General features: G+C 35.0%; 1 protein-coding gene across 14 annotated transcripts; it reads left to right on the forward strand.

The window, feature by feature from the left end:
- Nucleotides 1–68: 68 nt before the first annotated feature.
- LOC125216518 (structural maintenance of chromosomes protein 6B-like) lies at nt 69–16,867 on the forward strand. Of its 14 annotated transcripts, none has more exons than XM_089069096.1 (29): nt 69–264; nt 346–451; nt 802–938; nt 1,855–1,910; nt 4,711–4,797; nt 4,890–5,210; nt 5,551–5,670; nt 6,025–6,159; nt 6,714–6,790; nt 6,890–6,965; nt 7,258–7,332; nt 7,414–7,518; nt 8,377–8,546; nt 8,629–8,731; nt 9,204–9,316; nt 10,056–10,260; nt 10,921–11,052; nt 11,195–11,309; nt 11,388–11,473; nt 11,566–11,661; nt 11,968–12,102; nt 12,188–12,292; nt 12,397–12,476; nt 12,594–12,672; nt 12,810–12,867; nt 14,720–14,817; nt 16,114–16,208; nt 16,481–16,567; nt 16,641–16,867. In XM_089069096.1, the coding sequence occupies exons 1-28, from the start codon at nt 120–122 to the stop codon at nt 16,536–16,538; spliced, it is 3,168 nt and encodes a 1,055-aa protein (XP_088925222.1). In that variant the 5' UTR covers nt 69–119; the 3' UTR covers nt 16,539–16,567; nt 16,641–16,867. The 14 variants fall into 14 exon arrangements, 9 of the variants coding, with proteins under 9 accessions (XP_088925222.1, XP_088925220.1, XP_088925221.1 ...); XM_089069094.1 differs by having other exon boundaries at nt 16,680–16,867; XM_089069095.1 differs by having other exon boundaries at nt 16,481–16,562.
- Nucleotides 16,868–17,989: the final 1,122 nt, after the last annotated feature.

A 17,989-nucleotide genomic window follows, 5' to 3' on the forward strand; every position in this document is an offset into this window, starting at 1 on the left:
ATGAGTAAATAAAAAGTAAAAATAAAAGATATGGGCATGGGGTTTAAAATCTGAAATAGTAGTAGGAGTAGTATGAGAGAGAAGCGTGCCCGCGCAAAATACTTTTGCATCCCACTCTGATGGAGCCCTCCTCTCTCTCTCGCGGCTCCAAACGCCTGCAAGCCGGTACAATCTCTAGAATCCATCTCGAGAACTTCATGTGTCACAGCATTCTCGACATCGACTTGGGAGATTTTGTTAATTTCATCACCGGTCAAAATGGGAGTACGCCCCCTAACTCTCTCTCTATAAATACACATATCTGTGTGATTTGGTTCCTATTTTTAATTTTCCCTGTTTATTTAGGTGGAAAGAGCGCAATTTTAATGGCACTTTGTGTAGCATTCGGCTGCCGAGCTCGTGGTACGCACAGAGCGAACACTCTTAAGGATTTTATCAAAACTGGCTGCAGGTTTGTTTTATTTTTTCACTTCCTGGAAAGGTTTAGGTTTGAGTTAGAAATTGCAATCAGTTTTTTCTGATGTTTTTACATTTTGTCAATTTAGGGAAGATGATTGTTTGATTTGAAATTTTATCCTTCCAAGTTCGAAATCAAATATCATGTCTCCTCAATTCTTTTATATTGCGCATCTCATTTCTATTATTTTTTTCAAGTGCGCCTGTTATATTACTATACACATGCATTCTGTAGACATCATCTGTCCATTTTGGAGCTAGCAAGTTATTACTACGTAATTGACTAATTGTTTCAGTTTCTTGTTATACTGATCTTGCTACAAACCTTTTTTTGTTCATATACAGCTATGCACTTGTTCAAGTTGAGATGAAAAATCAAGGTGAAGATGCTTTTAAGCATGAATTGTATGGAGACGTCATCATTGTGGAGCGTAAAGTTACAGACTCTGATAGTGGAGGCATCACATTAAGAAACAATCAAGGTTTCATTACTTGGTTCTAAGCTCACATTTGATAAGGGTAGTATGAGCAGAAAAAGTTGAATATGTTATATCTGTTTTTTGTATATGTCCAGAAAAAAGTTGAATATCTCCAAACGCCAAAGTTACAAACTCTATGCCATTAAATTGATATCTTAAGAAGTATATATAAGAGTAAAAGTAATTGTGAATTTTCAAACTCCTTTTGTAATGCTTTCTTTAAACTGTCAGATTTGTTGATGCTTTGCCTTGGGAAATCGTTTCTCATAAATAAATTAGCTTCTTACATTTTAGTGCAGCTTACAAAAAAGAATTAGTGCCATTACCTTGTTATTGTTCTACATGCATATTTTCTAAAATATTTATTAGTAAAGATTGTCCCTGTATCTATACATATATATAGCTATAATTGATTAACCTATACCTATGACATGCTCTTTGTTACACTACTGAAATTTCCTTTTGACATAGGAAGGAAATTAAAGTGTAACATTAGTTTTCTCCCATGGGAAAAATTGTTGTCTTGGTTTTTTTTTTCTTTTCACAATGCTCAGGTAACAATACTTTTTGTAAGATGTGCTTCCTTGCATTTGATGTTTTGAATCTCTGGCATCTTGGTAGTCTTCAATTTTATTATTATTCTCATGCATGTTTCTCTTTATATTACTCCCTCCGCCCCACTCTAAGCGACACATTTTCCTTTTTGGGATGTCCCACTCTAAATGACACATTTCTAAATATAGAAACATCACTCTCTCTTACTTTATTCTCTCTCCTTTACTATAAAACATAACAATACTGTGCATAGAAATGCTTAACTTAGAGTGGGACGGAGGGAGTATACTGTCTATATTTTACTATCTTTAGTTAATGACAACACTAGATATTTGAATGCTATCCTGATTGCTCACTCATCCAGGTAGGAAAATTGGCACCAAGAAAGAGGATCTTCGTGAGCTTGTAGAATACTTTAATGTCAGTACTACAAAATTTTTCAATGCATTTTTTGATTCATGTAAGATGAATTGATTCTGCTGCAATTTTTTTTTAATAACTTAGGGAAGCTATCCTTTTGGTTTGATATGAACAAGTTATTGACTTGGTTATTTGTCCCTTATCTGAGTTCTCGACTCTGGCCTTGTTGATTCAGGATGCTCTCACATGATGTTTATTGATCAAACTATATTGGTTAATTTAGCAAATTGACATAGACATTTGGAGTGAAAGGGTGACCAGGGGACTATAATGGAGAACTTCATTAGTACTTACTGTACCTCAACTTAAAGAATATATGTTTGAGTATAGACATATCTTCCAATGTTGTTTTTGTTCCACCCTTCCATGATGCTAGCGTGAGATAACATTATCTTGACACTCTATGTCCTGACCTGACCGTAAAGTATGGTATTCGTTGTGGGCTATAGTCCTTGAGGTCCTAGAAATAGTTTAGTAATGCAAATTTTGCTAATATCTTTTAGTTGGTCAAACTTTATATAATGCAGTGTTTCATGGAATGTTCGAAGCTTTAGTTGCTCAGCTATCTCTCCCAGTTGATAATTACTGATTTGCTATATTAGATATAATATAGGGAAATCATTCTCTCTTCTAGCTAGAGTAGAGAGAAAGATATCAAAGTTCTGCTACCTACAAATCTGTCCTCAACTATACCAATGATTGGACCACCTTTGTATGTTGATTTTGTACTAGCATGGTTGTCATGGTATCTATTCAGGAGAGGAGAATGCTTGCTAGTTAGAAGTGATCGGTTGTAGCCTGGTGGGAAAGAATTGTTGCGTGCCTCTTCTGACTTGGTATATTGTTGAAGCCGGAATAGGAAGTTGGGAAAAAACATCTCAGTGGGAGTACTACTAAGAAAGGAGCATGTGACAAATATCCTTTTTCTCCAACTCTTTTGTATGTCTGGTGAGTAAAAGTGCTGTTAGTGAGTGAAGTTTTTTCGCTGATTACTGAATACTGACATACTCCCTCCGTCCCCCAAAGTTTGTCCCATTTTACCATTTTCGTCCGTCCCACTTGGACTCTTACCAAAAATAGACATTAAATACACCCTCAATCTCCTCAATCTGGGACCCTTATTCCACTACATATCTTCATTTAATACAAAATCAAACAATTTCTTAAAACCCGCGCCGGGTCAAATTGGGACAAACTTTGGGGGACAGAGGGAATAACAATTATGGATCTTGTGTTTACTCTTAGGGATGTCGATCCGGTCTGAAACTGGTGTGTCAGCCACAATAAACTGAGAAAAATGGAGATTTAATAACCCTGAACTGAATGAGAGGCATTGGAAAGCTAATTCAAAATATTGCCAATCATATGTTACTCATTTTGAGAGTTCAAGTATTGTAATAGTGAACAATGTAAAATTACAGTCACTAAATATTTCCATTCCCCATGCCCCCCTCAATTTTCTTGTGTACATTAATCTTCAACAATCATAAATTCTTCTGTGAGCTGCTTATAGTGTACTCTTACATGCGGGGATAACAATAAGTACTCCCTCCGACCCATTAAAGATGACCCACTTTCCTTTTTGGTTTGTCCCAACCAAGATGATCCATTAATATAAATGGAAACACCCTTCTCTCTACTTTATTCCCACCCTCTTTCTTTACTCTCTCCACTTCACACACAAAATAAAGTTGCATAAATTCCCGTGCCGCCCAAGGAAGGGGTCATCTTCCTTGGGACGGATGGAGTACCATTTTTACTAGATTTTCCATGGTTAAGTGTTCTTAAGGATCATAGTGTAACTCTGCTTGGCAATCCACCAGTGAACTGACACTGGTGAAAACTTACCTTTTGATATTTCCACAGTTTTCAGATAGTATAACCATGCCTGTCATATGATATGCATGTGACAGAGTTCTACATATAGCTTAGCAATTTATTATGTATTTACAGCCCCATCAAATGTAAATTTCCCTCGTTAAAGAGTAAAAGAAAACAAAAGGAGAAAGGTTTGATACTGGAGATAGGCAATCCTTTACTATATATAAATACATTCAATTTGTAAGATCTCTTTGTTATATCTTCAATAGATATGACGACTACTATCAGAGTTGTATGCTCTTGACTGTGCTAGTTAATACGAAAGTTCCATGTGTAATTTGGTATACTTCAAATTCAAACAAATGGGTCGGCTGGTTTGAGGTGTCAATGTACTAAATCACTTACTACTATTTTTCATGGAAATTATCAACCAATTCTATTAATGAGCTTGGGTTTCCTTATTTTAGTACTTTTTTTTAATAAACTCCTATAGAAAGACGGAAATTACAACTGATGTCAAGAGGACTCGAACTCGGCACCTCATACAATAATGTCTAAGCTCCTTGCTGCTAGGACAAAGGCTCTGGACTTTCCTTATTTTAGTACTTAGATTTAGAACCTATGTTCATATTAACGTGGACTATCAATTTAGGAAGTGTCTTTATTTTGGGCTGGCTTGTAGCCAATCTTTTGGTGTAACTTATCATAGTATTCTGTTGAGATATCATTACTGCATCTCATTTTCATATTTCATCATTATACTGTTAAAATATATATTGAAAAATGCCCCGCTTCTTATGCCTCAAATATGAGTGTGTTATGGGAACAAAAAGGGACATAATACTCTTTTATTAGATAATTTCATATCCTCTAATTTAATTATTTATATCTCCTCCCTTCTCTTTGCCTTTAGTTTTGTGGATGATACTGTGACCTTTATTTTCATGTGGTTGACCTGTCTTGTGATTCTGCTATATAGATTGATGTAGAGAATCCATGCACAATCATGGGTCAAGACAAGAGCAGAGAATTTCTACATTCAGGGAATGAAAAAGACAAATTCAAGGTAACAATAAACTTGTAATTAACTAATTTGTTACTTCCGCATAGCCAACTGAATCTCGTTATTTTGGATAAGTGTAACCACTAGTTTTACAGTTCTTTTACAAGGCAACACTTCTTCAACAAGTGGATAACCTACTAAAAGGTATTGGAAAGCAATTAAATGATGCAAGTGGCCTAGTTAGTCATTTGGAAGATTCCTTGAGGCCGGCAAAGAAGGAACTTGATGAATTGCAGGAAAAGATAAAAAACATGGAAGTTATGGAGGAGATAACACAACATGTGCAGTTATTAAGGAAAAAAGTAGCTTGGTCGTGGGTATACGACGCTGATAGAAAACTTGATGCGCAACATAAGTTGATTGACAAGCTAAAAGGAAGGATACCTAGCTGTCAAGCGAAGATTGACCAGAATCATGTATGTAGATTTTTTCCCCCTGGAAATAACATTATCCATTCATTTTCTGTTTATTTGTTTCCAAAGTGCCTGGACACATTGCAGATCTTCTGTGTTAATGATTAATTTCCTACCACTGAGTAGTGAAAATTGGCTGGGGGTGATGTCATTCATTGCCTTGGTTGTGAAAATTTGGTGGAATCTAAAACCTTATTCTTCAGAGTACTCACTAAACCCTATTAGTGCACCCATCCTGCTGGCTCCATTTTGGCCAAATTACTTTTGCCAGATACATGAGCTCTTGTCTGAGATTTGATTCAAAGACTTAGCTAACAGAAAAACTCCACATTGCTTGTCACAGCACAAGATGGAAGAACTGAATGATCGATTGGCAACAAAGAAAAATGAAATATCAAATATGATGGAAAGAACATCTGAAGTTAGAAGAATGAAGGTGGATCTGCAGCAAAGTCTTTCTATGGTATGATAATTGTATTCCACTATATTCTATGTACGATCAAAGGCTGAAAAATGCAGTCTTGTCTAGATCTCCCACTTCCCTTAGGTTCTAGTTTCGGCATTCATTTTCTATCATGTTATACTGCTTGTGCCAAATAAATGTTCTTTGGAGTTAACCTCCACAAAATCTTCAAGTGTATATCTTCTCCTTTTCTTGTTTCGTTAAAAAAACTTCTTTGCCTCATCTACTTTAGCAACTGCTTGAACTTGTTTCCTTTTACATTCAGCAGCATAATTAGTGTTCTCACTCTTTCAGAGTTTCACAACAGTGTTGTTTTTGTGGTTAAGATCCTTACATGTAAAAATTTATTTTTAGGCTGTGAAGGAGCAGCTCGAGCTAACTGGGGAACAAGAGCGCGTAAATAGGCAAATTGCAAATATGGTTAAACAGGTCAGATCACTCGAGAGGCACATTCAGGAAATGAATGAGCAGTATGACAAAAATACACAGGTAACACACTTGCTGAAAATATAATATACAAATGCCAAGCGACCTTTTAAAACTCACATAGGTGAAACAAACTAATCTGGGGTCATTGGTGTTAATTTGAGATGTGTCTAGACGATATTTATCCTAGGAATCTGATATACGTGCAATTTTTCCCAAATTCCAATGTATTTAAAAACTTAAGGGTTCTGATCTCTAGTGCTACAGTGAACTTCAACACAGCATTACTGTCTTTTTCTTAAGGCTATAACATGCAAAAATAATGCCTTACTTCAGTTTTAATTGTCAAATTGAATTTATGCATGAGAGTAGAGTATTTCATATTTGGATAATGAATTGGTGGCTTTTACCTTTGGTTAGCAAACCTATCGAACTTCTTTGGGTAATATCATAGAATGCTAACTAGATCATTGAATTCAGACCTGTTCGTAGAGTGTTTTGGTGGTTTTGAATGTGACATTAATATGAGATCATATTAAATCTGTTCATATGCATACATCTGTCACTAAAATACAACTGAATTAGCTATAACTTGCAAGTATTATATGGTTAAATAGGCTGAAGAAAGTGAGATGGTGGAAAGGCTTATGGAGCTTCAAGTTGAAGTTGAGGAAGCCAATGTCAACATTCAGAGGTAGCATTCCATTACAAAATTCTGTCATCTCTGCTATGTGCTTGCTTTCATGCTTTCAGAATTGAATGGCCTTTTCATTAAAATGAAATTGTCATTCAGATCGAAGGAAGAGGAGGAAAACATGAGGCAAAGGATAGCATTGGTAGAAAATGAAATACAGCAGATTTACTATCAGGTAATGGATGTATGATGCTTCAACTTGTGCATCTTTTAAACTATACGTCAGGATAGTGTAATAAGCTAAAGGCATGAAATGGAATTGCATACCAAGAACTGGTTGTATATCATTGATGTGAGGAAATATCAACGGAATTTAAGTCTTTTCAATGCCTTTTTTTCTCTCACCAAGGAATTTGACAATTTGAACCTTTGCAATATGTCATGTTTCTAGATGTTTCCTGTGCCTGTTTCTTTCCATGAAATCTTAATTTATGGATAGTTTAGTTGGTAAGTTTGTCCTTCTCCAGATTGAAGATGTCGAGAAAAGCAATCGTGATATTGCCTCGCGGATACGTGAAATCCAAATGCATCGAAGAAATAAGGTCCTGATGATCATTTTGTTGATATACGTATATTATGTTACATCTAATTTCTTCTATGATCTCAGTTTTTTGTCCTTGAAGGTTACTGCATTTGGAGGTGTTCGGGTAACTAATCTCTTACAGGCGATCGAGCGGAATCAGCATAAATTTAGTATTCCACCCATTGGTCCTATAGGCGCCCATGTGGTATATTATTGAAGTTCACTGGCATGCTTCATATTGCATACTACCTATTTATGCTTGTTGATGGATCTTCATTGTTTACTACTATTAGTTTTTGCTACATAATTTTCTTCTTCTGTTTCTCCACATATCCCTTAGTGAAATAAAACCATCTAGTGCTGTTTGAGAATGAAAAGCATTTGTCTAATAATTATGCTGAAAAGGAAAAGTGGATCACTTAAGCCAAAGTTTGAGTTTGAGAGCCATTAAAAACAAGCCATAAAATCTAATGTACCAGATTTGTTCTCGCTGAATTAACTTAAATGTGTATCTACTTGGAAGATACATATTGGGATCTATTTTTTTGTTCTTTGTTGTGAAACTTTGAAGTATCATCGTGTTGCACTGGTTTCTTATCAAAGTAATAGCAACATGCCCTTTATCTGCTTTTTTCTATTTTTTGTGAAGTATTTGTACTGTTTCTATGATTGATTAAGTAAGTTGCTTCATTAATCCCATCTTAGTTTATGATTAGATTCTAGAAACTTGTGGACTTTGACTGATGATAAAATATGTCATATTAAAAGGATTCTTGTTCCAAGTGAGTTGATGACAATTTCAAATGCTTCTCCTCCGTGCATGTCATTTTTTAATATCCATGTAAAATTTTTTACCAAGAGCATTATGAAACTTAGTAATTTACTAATTGTAGAGGACATTTTATTCTAGTAAGGATATTATTGTTGACACCTACATCCAAATCCTGGAGTAACAGGATAACTTTGTGAATAAAAGGACTCTTGGTTGTTTTTCAGGCATGAGAGGCTTCTGCAATTTTTTAAGGTAGTGTAACTCCTTATGCTTCTGAATTTTTTATTGCAGGAATTGGAACATGGAGATCTGTGGGCTATAGCTATCGAAACTGCAGTTGGTGGGTTGCTCAATGCTTTCATAGTCACAGATCATAAAGATTCTCGTATCTTAAGAGCATGTGCAAGGGAAGCAAACTATAACCACTTACAGATTATCGTACATGATTTTAGAAGACAGAGGTTGTTAGCATGTCTATGCAGTAGCATCAATTTCTGACAATGTGTTGATTGGCTCTCACAGTTTAGCTGTTTCTATTGGTAGGATCAACATTCCGAGGCGCATGCTTCCGCATACTAATCATCCCACTGCATTGTCAGTTCTGCATTCAGACAATTCTACAGTACTTAATGTTTTGATTGATACGGTAAGCTTTCAGCATTTTCTTGCAACAACCCTTGTTTTTACTTAAAATAAACCTAATTTCTTAATGTTTAACACTATACATGATGGCTCATTCCTTGTATTGATTTTCTTTTGGTGTTAATAAAATACTAAAGTGAAAAAAAGGAAGATTGCGTACATCAAGTGGTGTTTGGAAATGGTTCTTGTTCTTTTTTAATTTTTAGGGGGAAATGGCTCTTGTTCTTATTGTAATTGATTCTTCATTTATTTTGCCATATCTGAAATAGAGTATGTATTTTCATGCTAAAAAAATTTACATTCAGAAAATTACTGCAGACATATTTTATGGAGAAAAGACTTTTGCTGTTGGGTGATGAAGTGTTAACTTTGATTCCCACTTGATATTTAATCACGAGTCCCCCTGTTTATGTTCTCTTTCTTCAGCTGCGTATTGGCGATATTTCGTTTTTTGTTAATATGTGCATAACTTGCAGGGTAATGCTGAGAGGCAAGTGCTTGTCAAAGATTATGCAGTTGGTAAAACAGTTGCCTTTGATCAAAGGATACCAAACCTCAAGGAGGTTTACACAATGGATGGGTACAAAATGTACGTTGATATGGACCTGTGTACATACAAACAACACGAGCCATCTCTTTGTATTTATGCTTTTTCTTTTTAGGAATGCATCACACTGATTCATCTTATGCTGAAAAATGATCATAATCTTGTTTCTATAGAAAATCAATGGGATGTGTAGTATTGAAACAACATGACCCCTCTGTCCCGCTATAGTAGCCTGTGTACCTACCTTATTGGGCTGTCCCACTATAAGTGCCCTAGTCCAAAAAGGGAACTTCTTACCCTCAAAATGTTAACTGACTTTCGTGGACCCTACCACTTATACACAACACACAACTTTCTTATTCTACGTTCCCAATTTGTGTAGGCCACTAATAGCAGGGTGAAGGTGATAATAAATTTTATGACTGATTGGCAGATTTAGTGTAATTTTGATGTACCACTTGTTAAATTTATACTGTAACCTACTAGACAAAAGAGGAGGGTACAGTTGCACTCATTATTTTATGGGTTCTTAACTTCCTAAGAATAGTAAGTGCATTCATATCACAGTAAACTGATCTAAATGCTTATCTATATCAATTTTCTCTGTATAGATAAGTAAAGTTCCTATCTAATTGCATTATCTTCTTTGAAAATTTGTGTATTCTATTTAATTTGTTGATTAACAATTGAGTTTCTTTCCCTTTTCATTTGCGTGCCAGTTTTTAAGTGCTTTCAACTTTCAAGTTTAATTTTTAGGTAAATTCAATGATGGAATTCGCAGGTTTTACCGCGAGTCAGCCCAAACTATTTTTCCACCAAAAAGAAACATGAGGGCTGGCCGTCTCTCTGGTTCATTTGATGATCAGATTAAATATCTAGAGAGAGAAGCATCAGAAACAAAACTGAAAGCCCAACAAGGCCGTGGACAGAAACGGGCCATGGAGGAAGAGGTGATTGATCTTCAAAACACCTTAAGCAATGTAAAGGTAACCCTTCACACCCTTCAACTTTTTAGTCAGTTACAGTCTATAACACTCCCTCCGTCCCACTATAAGTGAGTAGTTTCTTTTGAGCACGGGATTTAAGAAAATGATATTTATGTAAGAGAGATAAAGAGAGAGGAAAAAGTAAGAGAGATAAAGAGAGAATAAAGTAAGAGACATAAAGAGAGAATAAATTAAGAGAGATAAATTGTTGCTTTTTACCAAAAAAGGAAATCAATCACTTATGGTGGGACATCCAAAAATGGAAAATTGATCGCTTATAGTCAGACTGAGGGAGTATATTGCATTAATTGTGATCTCAGTAATTCTGATAGAACTGTATCGTTGAAAGCCTCTGAACAATTATTGGCTTATCATTTAATCACGATTGCCTATTCACGGTGACACATAAAACCAAAGCAATTGTAAGATTATGGGACTTAACATTGGTATATCAATGATTGCAGTATCTCATAGTCATATTCCTTCATATTTTTCAAGTATCCCTGGATCATTATTTGCCTTGATTGTGCTTTTAGTCCTATAATATCTGAGGATATGCGCTGCATGTATTCCTAATATATGATGCAAAAATTCTGGCTACATTTTTTCTTGGAATGTTGCTTGATTATGCTGATTCATATTTGCTTTAACTTCTTGCAGAGAAGGCGTATCAATCTGGAGCGGCAATGTATGTCGAAAGAATTTGAGCTGAGAGATGTAAAGAAATTACTTTCATCCGAAGCTAATGCAGCAGATGACTCTAATCTGGATGAGACTCGTCAAGAGATATCTGTGGGTCTATTTAATGAATTCCACCTCAATCGTTGTCTTACTTTCTTGAGCTGATTTAATAGTGTGTATTTGGAGATCTGGTCTGTGTAGTGGGCATCTTATATAATAATTCATGTGTTCCCTGTCTTGGAATTGTGTGTAGAAACTGCAAGATGAAATACAAGAAAAAATGTATTTGCTAGAGAAGGTTCAGAGTCGAGTGAATGAAGCAGGAACTAAAGCTAAAGATCTTAAAATGTCATTGGAGAGTCTTTGTGGTATCCTCTTTCTGTATTCGATTGTTATGTTCAGTCTTAGTGGTTCCTTTATGCCTTATTTTAGTATTTATAATGTAGATTCGGCCAAGGCAGAAATTGATGCATTAGCAGAAGCAGAGAACGAACTGATGATGATTGAGAGAGATTTACAAGAAGTCGAAAGGGTCCATTTCATTTACTGTGTTATTTATTCTGCCACCATTTCTCTTCCTTTGCTATAATTTCTTTGCAGTTTACTTATATGATTCTTGTTCAGGTTAAAAAGCACTATGAAGGAATTATGCAAACTAAAGTCCTTGCTGACCTAAAAAATGCTGAGACTGAGTATAGGGAGCTTGAGAATAGCTGTCAGGTGCTATAGAAAGATATGGCTTACATTTTACATTTGTGGTTAAAATGGTGATGTCTTTAGCAGAAGTTTCTTTTGGTCCTGATATATTTTACTTTTTCTAATATCTTTGCCATGCCACATAATGCAATAATTTCTGATTTACTCCCCTGCAATTTTCCTTTTTCTCATTGTCCCGTTACTCTTTTTAAATCACATTGCTTGGTCCCTGTACTTCAACTGTAATTCTCTTGTTCCCTAAAAATGTGGGTTTTTGGTTCTAAGTTTGTTCTTAAATAAAACCTGACTTGGTTCATATTGAAATTGCAGGAGAATCGTCGCAAAGCATCAATTATAATTCCCGAGGATGAGATTGAGGCATTAGGATGCTTTAAGGAAAGCAATCCTGAGAATCTCAGTGCCCAACTCACTAGGTTGACCGAAAGACTTAAGCGTGAGACCCAAAGTTAAGTAAAATTTGAAGCACTTACTCCTATCAGACGTTAAGTTGTTTTATCCTTCTGTTGTTTGAAGTGATAATTTCTTATGCAGATTTCCGGAATCTATTGATGATCTCAGAATGTTATATGAGAAAAAAGAGCGGAAAATATCAAGAAAACTGCATACTTACAAAGCCTCCCAGGAAAAAATGGAAGTGGGTTAAAGCATCCTTAATTTATCATGTTTCTTCTCCACTATAAATGTGGTCTATGGTTGCTTGATATCTTGAAGCATGTTAATTTGTACTATCTACTTTAGGCATGTGAAAAGGCACTAAACTTGAGAAGGAGCAAATTCAATAGGAACGCAGCTCATCTGAAACGTCAGCTGACATGGCAGTAGGACCTCTTCTCTTTTTTTATTTTTGGTCTCTTCATTTCAAGTGTCTTTTTGTCTCTTACTGTAGGACTATGATTTAAATTAAGTATAGCTGATCTAATAATTATGTCTGATAGATTCAATGGTCACTTGAAAAAGAAAGGGATCAGTGGTCAAATCAACGTTAGTTTTGAAGATCAGACTCTCTCAGTAGAGGTAAAGTGCCTGAATGAAATAAAACTATACTCTCATCAAGAATGGTTATTATCTAAGGTCCACTGCCTGCGATCTAAAAATAATTGATGGTTGGCAGGATAGATTTCCCTCATTTCAATTGGTCCCTATCTTACCAGGTAAAGATGCCACATGATGCATCAAGCAGCTCTGTTCATGACACTAGTGGACTTTCAGGTTTGATCCTTCTTGTTTAATCAGCTTCTATAGAAGGGTGTGCTGATTTTCTCATTATATGTTTCTATGTTTTGACTGGTTGTGGGCAATATGGAATAGGGGTAGGAAAAATACTGAAATACCGAAATACCGTACCGGAAATTCTGGTTTTTCAGTATACCGCAATTTTTGGTATAGTTTGATACCGTACCGAAAGATTTTGGCGCAGGCGGTATATAGAATCCTTGATACATACTGAAAACCGATAAATATTGAAATATTATACTCCCTCTGTCCCATAATAGGAGTCACATTTGGCGTGGACACGAGTTTTAAGAAATGTAAAAAATAATGGATTGGAAAAGTTAATGGAATATGATGAGGTCCACTTTTTCATATTGTTTTTATAATAGAATGCGAGTAAAGTGAGCTAGTGGAGAATGCGATACTTATAATTTATGGTAAAATTGAAATGTGACTCTTATTGTGGGACAGACCAAAATGGCAAAATGTCACTCTTATTGTGGGACGGAGAGAGTATTCCATATTATATTATATTTAATATATTTATATACAAAATAGAATTAAAATAGAATATAAGTTTTCTTCGTTATAATGCTATAACGGTATACCGTACCGTATTTCAGTATAATGTAAAAGTGTGTTATACCGCAATAATGGTAAGGTAACGGTATAAAAAATTAACCATACCAAATTTCCAGCGTACCATAAATTTGTATGGTATCAGTTCTCGGTACAGTATGTGGCGTTCTAACTATGGTATACTGACTGACGAAAAATCATTTTTTGTCTCATTTGTGCTAATTTATAATAATTGTTATGAATTAATTTGTACTCCCTCGTCCATGAAAATATGGGCATATGATATGGCACGGGAATTAAGACGATATTGGTAAAGTAAGAGAGATGAGACAAAGGGTAATTAAAGTAGTGTTAGTGGATAGTGGAACCCCCATTATTATTAGTGTTTTAATGGTGATATAAGTTGTAAATAACTTGATGTATAAGGCTAATAAATTGTGATAACTTTCTATAAATGGAAATGCCCATATTTTTATGGGACGGACTAAAATAGATAGGGCAAATATTTTTATGGAACAATGGGAGTATATCGCAATAAATACGTATCAATTCTCTAACATGTTTTGTAGTAATGTCATAGTATATGTAGTTAGTTTCACACATAAAATTTACGAGTACAATAATATTCTCATCTCTAGTTTAAATAAAACTTGTCAATAATTCTAACAGTTAATTACTCCCCTCGTCCCGCTTTAGGAGTCCCGGTTGAGTCGGGCACATGTTTTAAGAAAATTGTTGAATGTGTAATAAATAAATGTTAGTAGTGGATGTTGGGACCCACTTTTAACACTTTTTTACTTACTTTGTAGGCATTTTTATTAGTTTATCCTAACCGGGACTCCTAAAGCGGGACAACCGAAATTGATCAACCGGGACTCCTAAAGCGGGACGGAGGGAGTATAAGTTATTGCAATTAGTGAATGAGGGTATTGACTGTGTTCGCTTTGATTCTTCTGACTTTTTCTGAATGGATAAAAAACAATTGAAAAAGTTGGCCGAAAATGCAGTTAACAGCATATGTCAACAAAGGCCATATATATACAGTACAAGAGACTAAGTTAGACTACGTCACACAACCGATGTAGGATACTCATATTCTATAACACTCCCCCTCAAACTGGAACATCTATATCAATCATGTCCAGCTTGGTACAAAATGTTAAAAAGCTAACCGAAAATGTTAGATATGAAAATGTTAAAAAGCTAACTGAAACAAAACAGAATCGGCTAGGATACTGTTGTAATTATCTCTTGTTTGATGTTCTAACAGGTGGTGAAAGATCCTTCTCCACATTGTGTTTTGCCCTTGCACTTCATGAGATGACAGAAGCACCTTTTCGGGCAATGGATGAATTTGATGTATTTATGGTATGTCCTTCCACAGCTACTTTTAGCTTCCTATCATTAAATTGCTTCCAAGATGAAGATATATGTGTTTGTCATTAATTTTTTTTATCTAATTGATGTAATTATGAAAATCACTTGGAGTTGAGGGTTGACATGTTTTAGGTCTTAATATAATCTGAAATTAAGGTGGTACAGAAATTTTGTGAATCCTTCAATATATATTACCCTATAGACTTTAAATGTGGAAGGAACTGTATGAAAGCTTGCAAATTTCTTGAGATATTGTAGACTTTAAATGTGGAAGGAACTATATGATAGCTTGGATATTTATTGAGATAAGACAATGCCAATAGCAAATACCAGCAGAATGCATTACCTCACTAGCATGAATGAAGTGGCATCTGTAAGTTTCCTTGAGGGTTACAAAAAAGCAAGTTCATCCCAAATAAACCAGCTAAATATCATTGGTCAGATATCTGCCATGGCATTACATCTGCCATGATGATGGCAGTTTTTCGACCAAACGCCACTGCCACGCTATGACATGGAAGTTTTATGTGGCAGTCTATGGCGCCATGGCAAGATGTGACACGTCATTTGGTCCATGGCGCCCATATCCTGCCATACCGGCCACCATTACCCTTGTGACGATTTTTTGATTGCCCGCCATACGCCGTTGACAACATTGACTTTACTCAAACACTGTTATGTAGGATCTTTTATATGCCTAGAAAAAAGAATAAGGAGAAGCATATGACATATGTACCATATACAAGTTTATTCTTTGTCGTTGTCTTTCGGTTGGTTTATTCAGTATGCTTAACTCAAAATCATGTTAATTTCAAGTGAATATTGGTTTGATGCTTACCTCATACGGAGTACAACATATTGGCTTTGATGGTGCTATGAATAACTATGGGACATGAACATTAGCTGATCACAAATCACGATGCATGTATTGTTCACCTCATTTAATGTTTAAGCACCCTCCATGATTTATCAATTCTAGATACCTGCATCATAATTTAGTTGGGTGACTGGAGTAATAGACTGTGGTAACTGCATAGTGGATTAAGTTTGTGAGACTCTTCAAGAGTAAAATAAAACGTGCGCTGGTGAAAGGCTCTCTAAGTATTTAGGAGTTATTATTTCCTAGTTGACCTTTTATGTGAAATTCAAATATTACACCTTGAATCAGAACTTTATTTCATATATACTACTTCAACTGCAGTGAGGTTCATAGAGCCAATGTGTATCTTTACGATAGCCGAAACTAAATTTAAGATCCCTAATTTTTTACTGTTGGTCAAATTGCAGGATGCAGTAAGCAGAAAAATCAGTCTGGATGCTATAGTGGATTTTGCTTTGGCCCAAGGTTCCCAGTGGATATTTATAACCCCCCATGACATTAGGTAACAGCATAAACTAATCCATTTTCATATGCACTTCTGGGCCTTTAGTTACTGCTCAAGTCCTACTGGCTTCTATTGAACATCTTCATGCATACAATTGGGTTTTGTGTTATCCAAGTGTACGTTTATTCCTATATCAATCATGAAAAATGAGCAGTTCAGTAGTTCTCAATGACCATAGCACCGTTTTGACTTTTGAGAGGACTACTGCCATTTCAACATTACTCTGTTTAGTGAATACTGAAATCTATTGTTTTCTGCATATGATTCAGTATGGTTAAAAATGACGAAAGGATCAAGAAGCAACAAATGGCTGCTCCTCGCGGGTGACCATTCAGAACTGCAACTTGTATCGTAAAGTTCTGTCCATTCTCATGGTTTTTCTTTGATTATCTTTTTTCCATCGGGTGGTCTAAGCTTTGTCTATTGAAGATTCAACTGTAGGTTTAACTGGGTTCGGAAATTGCGCAGGTTTTGCCTACAGGTTCACTTAATCAATGAGTCATGCTGACAAGTTGTTGGTGAACTTTTTTTCCAGATAGTATTAGTTTAGGCATTTACTTTTCCTTATTTGATATTTGCCAATTTCCAGCTTTGATCCATACTGAGATTTACATCCCAACACATTTTCTATGAAAATTTTATGGTTTTATATGTTACCAGCAATATCTATTCATGTCCCCAATCTCATCTGAATGTTTTGAACATTTGGTATGTATTTCATATAAGAGTTAATAATGGAAGAAGAGTGAATTTCACGTTGGGGAGGAGGAAAATAATACTTTGATAAATTCTTTTTTGATTTATTGAATTTGTGTTGTAAGTGATATAATTTTCAAACTTAAATGTTTACTTAATGGGTTTAACTGTTTAACAACTTTATTTTAATAATTTGGTTTATGTGACTGAACTAGTAAAATATGTTGTTGATTGTCAATTAAAATGTATCCATAATTATTTTAGTACAAGGTATTAATGTTTTATGATCGAAATTTTGGTTTTGGTAAAATATGTGTGATTGAAAATGACCAAATATCTTAGATATAACAGGGGTTAGTTACAATTCTATTTTCACTTTATCTATTAGTCTTGTTGCGAGTCTCGGGACGTATTTAATAGTTTTGTATGACACAAGTTTTAATATACAATTGCTAAAGTATTAGAGAAAGGAAAAGAAAAAGAAAGAAGTAGGATTAGTGGTGGAGTCCATATTATTAGTACTAGTATTTATATGTTTAAAACTTTTACATCCTCTGTCCGTGAAAAGTTGTTCACTTTGGTTTTTTTCTATTTTGGTAAATGGTCCCCATTTTCCACTAACTCTTTACACATTTTATTATAAAGCTAATATATAAATATGAGACTCTCATTCCACTGACACTTTCAACTTACTTTTCTTTACATTTCTTAAAACACGTGCCAAGTCAAACATTAACAATACTTCATGGACGAAGAGTGTAATTTTTAGAAATTGGTCTAATTTTAGTGGACAACTAAAAATGGTAATACTAGTCTATTTTTTTGAATGGCTATACTCTCCCGTCCCACAGTAGGAGTCACATTTGGTTTGAGCACGAATTTTAAGAAATGTAAGGAATGGTGGGTTGGAAAAGTTAGTTGAATATGAGGTCCACGTTTTTATAATGGTTTTATAATAAAATGTGAGTGAAGTGAGTTAGTGGATTGTGAGACCAATTTACCATTAATAGTAAAAGTGAAATGTGACTTTTACTGCGGGATAAACCGAATTGGTAAAATATGACTTTTATTGTGGGACGAAG

The sequence above is a fragment of the Salvia hispanica genome, chromosome 3 (genome assembly GCF_029641045.1).
Source record: "Salvia hispanica isolate PSC_SH4W2 chromosome 3, Shi_PSC_v1, whole genome shotgun sequence".
Taxonomy (NCBI): domain Eukaryota; kingdom Viridiplantae; phylum Streptophyta; class Magnoliopsida; order Lamiales; family Lamiaceae; genus Salvia; species Salvia hispanica.